This window comes from Plectropomus leopardus, chromosome 16 (assembly GCF_008729295.1).
Source record: "Plectropomus leopardus isolate mb chromosome 16, YSFRI_Pleo_2.0, whole genome shotgun sequence".
In the NCBI taxonomy this organism is placed as follows: domain Eukaryota; kingdom Metazoa; phylum Chordata; class Actinopteri; order Perciformes; family Serranidae; genus Plectropomus; species Plectropomus leopardus.
This window is the reverse complement of record NC_056478.1, coordinates 9,944,834-9,951,651: the sequence shown is the minus strand read 5'-3', so window position 1 is coordinate 9,951,651 and position 6,818 is coordinate 9,944,834. Positions and strand designations below refer to the sequence as shown.

The 6,818-nt window shown below is 36.6% G+C and overlaps 2 protein-coding genes across 2 annotated transcripts; both read left to right on the top strand.

Annotated features, from left to right (window-relative positions):
• Positions 1 to 37: 37 nt before the first annotated feature.
• Positions 38 to 1,587, top strand: LOC121955392 (SH3 domain-binding glutamic acid-rich-like protein 3). Its single transcript, XM_042503334.1, has 3 exons — positions 38 to 591; positions 874 to 1,041; positions 1,503 to 1,587. The coding sequence occupies exons 1-3, from the start codon at positions 547 to 549 to the stop codon at positions 1,563 to 1,565; spliced, it is 276 nt and encodes a 91-aa protein (XP_042359268.1). The 5' UTR covers positions 38 to 546; the 3' UTR covers positions 1,566 to 1,587.
• Positions 1,588 to 2,595: 1,008 nt separating this feature from the next.
• On the top strand, positions 2,596 to 4,694 carry LOC121955677 (SH3 domain-binding glutamic acid-rich-like protein 3). Its single transcript, XM_042503725.1, has 3 exons — positions 2,596 to 2,740; positions 3,021 to 3,188; positions 4,595 to 4,694. Exons 1-3 carry the CDS (start codon positions 2,696 to 2,698, stop codon positions 4,655 to 4,657), a joined length of 276 nt encoding a protein of 91 aa, XP_042359659.1. The 5' UTR covers positions 2,596 to 2,695; the 3' UTR covers positions 4,658 to 4,694.
• Positions 4,695 to 6,818: the final 2,124 nt, after the last annotated feature.

Sequence of the window (6,818 nt, the reverse complement as noted above, 5' to 3'; positions counted from 1 at the left end):
ACATTGTGGATCGATTACATCCTCCTGGTTTGGGAGCAAATACTAAGATTCTAAATCATTTTATTTGGTAACATATTTTCTTTATAGAAATGTAGCAGAGAACCATAAAAAGTTCGAAGCGTAGCAATCAAGGTGGTTTTCTTGGTAATTTACCAAAAAGTGTCCCAAATTACAAGTTTTCACCCTACATTTCATTGTGAAACATGTTGGAGTAGATAGATTAAGTCTTGCATCGAATGGAAATGCTCAAGTCAAAAGTACCACAATGTCCTTATGTTCAGTACTTGAGTAAATGTTTTTTTTTTTTTTTTTTACCCCTGGGGGGTTTTGTGTGTGTGTGTGTGTGTGTGTATGCTTTCACAATCTTTGTAGGCGGGCCACAAATGGAATGGCAGTCTTACAAGTATTTAAACCATGTCCAAAACTCTATGTCTCATCTGATGTCAAGCTCCACAACATACCTGCATTAAGGACACTGGAGCGTTTTGTCACTGTCCTTCTTTCAGTCTGTCTCTGGATCGAGGTGTTATTGTTAAAACAGCAGATATGCCAGTCAGGGTGTTTTTAAGCAGCGTGAGCAGTAACCTCGAGGTACAGTATGCGGTCTTACTTGCTTTATTCTTATGACGTATTCAGACATACTGTTAATACACAGACATATATGTCACAAAGTGTTTTAAAGCATGTGGATTTCAGTTTATCAACCTTTATGGTGCTTTCTTTATTTCTGTAGACCAACTGTAGCTGCTTATTGTGGACAATGAAGCAAATTTTATTGCCAAAAGAAATCTTGGTGTAACTTCATATGTCAAAGGATTACATGTGAATTTAAAATTCTTGTTAACGAACCTGATGAAATACTGTCCTCTCCAGATCAAGAAACATCAGCAGAAAATCGAAATGATTCTGAGCAGCAAGAAGATCAGTTTCGAATGTGAGGATGTTGCCAGTGATGAAGAAAAAAAGTCTGAAATGAGGAGGTTGATGGGAAACCCAACTGCACTGCCTCCTCAGATATTCAATGGGGACGTCTACTGTGGGGTAAGTCTCACAGTAGACAGGTGACCTGCAAAATCTATAAGGAGGTTTTAGGATGTACTGATGATGTAACTCTTATAGAAACTGTTCCTCCCGTAGGATTTGAGTCATTTTGTCATTCCATTAACATTTAGTTGTGACAGAAAAGTTGTTATTATGTATTAAGAGACATAAATTCTCACTGTTGTATTTTATTCTCTTAAACATGTTCATTTTTTGTGGCATGGCTCCAGGGATGGCACTGATAGTCTGTCAGTTTGTCTCGCACTTTGGTCCAGACTGAAATATCTCTACATCCGGATCAATTTAAATATTCATGTTCATGTTAAAAGATTAAAAAACATATACAGCACAAAAATAATTACTGTCATGAATATGTCATGATTTGTTTAGAAAATTTTTTTTGCATCCCCTCCAACCTCATCCCCAAATCCCTGACACCCGACACCTTGTCTTTCTTTTAGGACTTTGACGCATTTGAGCAAGCAGTCGAGAACGAAGAGTTAGAGAAGTTTCTCAAACTCTAAATGGATTGGAGACCAGCTATGAAACAACAATAAATATCTAAAAGAATATACATTTCTGTGTCCTTTCATTTGTTATGATAGATGATTTATTTGTATATGAATGATGTTCAGAGCTCAAGGTAATGTAAATGTGGCTCAAAGTGAAGTGGGAGTGCTTGTCTTTTTTTTTCAGAGAAAGGCTTTTGAAAGTATTTGGAGTTGCACATCTGAGCCCTTTGTGCCCGTTAACGTCCTGTTTGGAAGATCACATTTTCAGTCACTATATCTTAGAAAAAAAAAAACACCAGATGTCTCTGTGTCTTTAAACTGTCCGCCTTTTCAGTTCGCCTCCTACAGGAAGTTAGTGACGACAAAAGTCACATCAGACAGGAGGGCTTTTTTAAAGGTTGGCATGTTTATTTGACATCAGAGGTCTCAATGAGCAGATTCATGGAACTTTATACAAAAAAATGAGAATAAAAATTGACATTGGTAATTTTCCCCCCTTTTTTATAATAAAGGTAGTGAAGCTAAGCTATTGGAAACAAAACTGACTGTTGAGATATAAATGTTGTTAAATGATACATTTAATTCTATCCATTTTATACACACACACATATATATATCCGTAGAGAAAGAGAGAGAGAGAGAGAGAGAGAGAGATGTGCAAATTATTTAGCTGGTTTGGTGTAAGGATTCCAGTTTTGTTGTAGGAAGCAGTTTGTGATACAGTTTTGTTTGTATGAAAAGTTGAGTGAAAAAGTCCAACCTTTCCTTCTGAAATGTGTTTGAGGTAATGTATTAAATGTGGCATGAAATGGAAATAATCATGTCAAGTACAAGTAACTCAGTGTGCTTATTTACAGTGCTTGAGTAAATGTACTTACTCTGTGTGTGTGTGTGTGTGTGTGTGTGTGTGTGTGTGTGTGTTTGTGCTTTCACAATCATTGCAGGCGGGCCACAACTGGAATGGCAGTCTTACAAGTGGGTGTGTCCATGCAGGTATTTAAGCCATGTCTAAACCTGCACACCTTGTCTGCTGTTGCGTCAAACCAGCTCCACATACCTGCATTAAGGACACTGAAGCACTCTGTCTCTGCACTTCTCTCAGTCTGTCTGTGGATCAAGGTGTTGTTGTTAAAATAACCGATATGTCGCTCAGACTGTTTTATACCAGCGTGAGCAGTAACCTTACGGTATAGTATGCAGTTTTACTTATTTTATTCTTGTGATTCAGAGGTCTGTTTATAATATACTGACATATTGTTATCATTTAGAAAATGTGTAAGGTATGTTGACTGCAGTTCATCAAACTTCATAATAATTTTTATTTCTGTAGACAAACTGTGGCTAATATATGACGATGATTGAGTAAATTTTATCACCAGATAGCTCTTGGTATAACCGTACATGTCAATGAGCTACACATGAATTTAACATTCTTGCAAAAGTAATTGATGATGATGTCCTCTCCAGATAAAGAAACAACAGCAACATATCCAAATGGTTCTGGACAGCAAGACCATCAAATACGAACTTGTGGACATTTCTGTGAGTGAGGAAGACAAGAACTTAATGAGGAAGTTGGCAGGGAACCCGACTGCACTGCCACCTCAAATATGCAAAGGGGACAACTACTGTGGGGTAAGACTCACAAAATAACCTCCAAAAGTTATAATAAGATGAAATGACAATGTCATACTTCCGTCAAAACTTATGGAAATATGATTAAATGTAAATCATTCACACACCATGAAAAAACATATACTTGGTAGTTTTAGGTGCATACTAATAAATATTTACAGTATATTATACTGTCCACACACACACACACACACACAGACTTGGCACAGCTTGCACAGCTATGCCCACACCCTATACACACACAAAACCCCTAATCACTCCCAAAACACACACACACAACCACACCCACGCCCACGCACACAAAGGCGCGTGCACACACACACACACACACACACACACACACACACACACACACACACACACACACTCACACTCTCCAGGTTGGTCCTGGAAGGTTTTGGGTCATTTTGCCATAGGTTGCTCCAGAGATGACATTTTTCTTCATGCCAATGTGGAAGTTAGTGTTGCCCTGGTTCCCTCGTTACAAAGCCTATGAGATTTTTTGGATTTTATAATTTTCGAAGTGTACAAAAGCCATGCTTAACGTGACAATGCTTTTCTGTAGTTTATTTAGCCACGTGTTAGCCACGTGTTAGCAACTGTCTTTTTTAAGACACCACACACAGTTCACAGTGGGGTATTTACTGATGTATTTTATGTTGTAAAATAAAATGTGAACGTCTCCTCAGCTTGTGTTAACCACAGACCTTATTTCAGCCAGCAAACCAAATACCCATTCAATTCATTCATACCCATTCAGACTTCAAGACAAGGTGAACCAGTGGTGCAACAATTATTACTTATTTCTAGGTTTTAGGACTCATTCTAGAGTCATTTTTTGAGTTTTTAAATACACTTGAAAGTAATGAAATAAAAAGACAGTACAGTGTTAGGCATTGTTTGCATTAGTAATAAAAAAGGCAATTTGTTACATTTATTTTTGATTACATTTTTTAAGGATTCTTATGGACTGTGGTCCATGGTTGGACACACACACACACACTGTACATATATATATATATATATGGTATGGACACACACACACACACACACACACACACACACACACATATACATATATATATATATATATATATATATATATATATACACACACACACACACACACACACACACACACACATACACACAGATGGTGTCCCCCAATCACAGCTTTGCACAAACGTGGTCATATTCAGCATCATATCTCGACAACTATTGGATGAATTGACTTTAAATAGTATTGTAATCATTTAAGGAGATTATATATAACGTAACAAATATATTGTGATTTGTTTATAAAAATCTGGATATTAACTGCTTCTCTCGCTCCCTGTCTGTCTCACTGCATCCCCTACACCCTCATCCCAAAATCTCTGACCCCTGACACCTTTTCTTTCTTTCAGGACTATGCTGCATTTGAAAATGCAGTGGAGGCGGAAACCCTGGAGAAGTTTCTGAAACTCTAAAAGGAATGGATACCAGCTGTGAGACAACAATAAGTCTATATAAAATATTGTCTCAAAATGTCTTTGTCCTTTTGTTTGTATTAGTTATGATTGATACTTTATTCATATTTTCAAACATTTGGCTCCCAGTGAAGTGGAAGTATTTGCCTTGCATATCTGAACACGTATAATTGAATTAAAAATTCTTAAAATTGAACTTTGCACTCTGTTTGCAGCCTGTTTTTGTCATGTTGTACTTTTGTGAAAGGGGAGAACAATGTGGCATCTATCTGCAGATCAGCAGTGAGGTCAGGTCACACTTCTGTAATCTTGCTTTAACCAACAGTGTAAACATAATGTCTATAGAAACAATGGGTCTCATTCATGAAATTTGAATGAATCTATGTACAGATTTGCACATAGATTTGCTCAGCCCAGTGTTTTTGGCTGGGTTATGATCCCACAAATCGTTATTCATTTTGACACCATTGATCTTTTATCACTGAATCTGCTAATTGCCCACTAATCTAATGTAATTTTGATTCTTTTTTCATGTTATCTTAAGCGTTTTAAAGGCGTTTTGTGAACATAACTGAGCAAAATACAAATAAAAATTGTAATTTCTTATAATCTCAAAATATTTGTGCTTTTCTTATTAACACAAGCACTATGAATGGTCAGGCACGGGAGTAGATTTAGTGACTATGAAGAGATTGGACACACAAACAAATGCTGGAATACGCGTAAATTTCTTTTTGCAAACATGCTACACACAAATTCGTTCTGCTCACGTTTCATGACTGAGACTGAGTTTTTCTTGTAGAGGACCTCAGTGAGCCAAAGTGTCCAGTTCAACAAGTATACTGGGCTGTGACACAGTAAGTAAAGCAGGTCTTCCTTTAAAGAGACAGTTGGCAGATCCATTCCCGGCTCCTCTAGTCAACATGTCAAAGTGTCCTTGGGTCTAGTTAGTGTGTCTGAATATATAAAAACTGAGTAGCAGGTGGCACCTTGTACTGTAGCCTCAGCCACCAGTATATGGCCGTGTGTGTAAACAGGTGAATGTGACTCTGAAAGCATTTTGAGTGGTCAAAATGACAAGAAAAGCATTACCAAAGTGCAGGTGCATTTAACAAGGGTTTTTATTAGCCATACAGGTCAAAGTATCAACACATCTTACATTTAAAAGTGTCAGCAAACTTACACAACCAAACTTACAGTATACCGACCTCACCACATCCCCTAATAATGGCTGAAATAACCCCAAAGTAATCGTAGGAAAAGTGGGAACACTATAGACAAAAATGTCAAACAAAATAATCCTGGTAACATTACAGAAACATGCATGAATAGAGACTATAACATTTCTAAACCTGTTTGTGTCCTGGTGCTTGCTACACTCATGGGCACCACAATGTTAAGAAAATACTAAGCACATGTATTGTAAATATTTTTAAAAGCACTTTTGCAATGAGGATTTTGTGTAAACTATACAAAGTGTAAAGGCTCTCGGACTTAACAAGGAAACGCATACTTTTGGCTGGATCCATCAATAACACAATGGTAAAAAGAGATCTTTAGAGTACTTCCTGATATAAGACTTGGTGCCAAAATCATATGAGACCAGCTTTATAAATGGCAGCCACTGATAGATCATCTACCCAATGATCTAAGAGACTGAATTCAAAGAGGAAGCACCACAATGGACCAGAAAGCCCCAGAGGCCATTCTGAAATTCATCAAATGAATGATTTGCATGTTCAAAAATAGTGCTTTGGGAACAGCATGTATGTGCAATCTCTTTTTTAATAATTGTTATTTATGTGGGTCTATATGACTATATATATATATAAACCACCACTGGTGGTTTTGGGTTAGGGTTAGGGTTTTTTTTAAATCGTTTTTTTCCTGCATTTTATTTATTAACTTACAGTAGCCGAATATTCATTTGTGTATTATCTTACCAAACTCAGGCCTGTAACAAAAATGTTGCTGTTATAATTGTGGAAAAAAAAACAAACCAAAAAAACCCCAAATAAGTAAATCTGTATTTAAAAAAAAAAAAAAGTACTAGACTATTGGAGATCAAGTCTAAATATCTCCAAGTGTCTTTTTTTTTGGTGGATACATTTTATACAAAATTTTAAATTTAACTTAAATACTTTCTCGATTTGAACATTGA

Excerpts from the sequence above, each read along its gene's own strand:
- LOC121955677 (XM_042503725.1), top strand. The coding sequence starts at position 2,696 with ATGTCGCTCAGACTGTTTTATACCAGCGTGAGCAGTAACCTTACG. Across the intron at positions 2,741-3,020 it reads GCGTGAGCAGTAACCTTACG|ATAAAGAAACAACAGCAACA; the intron begins GTATAGTATGCA and ends TGTCCTCTCCAG. Across the intron at positions 3,189-4,594 it reads AAGGGGACAACTACTGTGGG|GACTATGCTGCATTTGAAAA; the intron begins GTAAGACTCACA and ends TCTTTCTTTCAG.
- LOC121955392 (XM_042503334.1), top strand. The coding sequence starts at position 547 with ATGCCAGTCAGGGTGTTTTTAAGCAGCGTGAGCAGTAACCTCGAG. Across the intron at positions 592-873 it reads GCGTGAGCAGTAACCTCGAG|ATCAAGAAACATCAGCAGAA; the intron begins GTACAGTATGCG and ends TGTCCTCTCCAG. Across the intron at positions 1,042-1,502 it reads ATGGGGACGTCTACTGTGGG|GACTTTGACGCATTTGAGCA; the intron begins GTAAGTCTCACA and ends TCTTTCTTTTAG.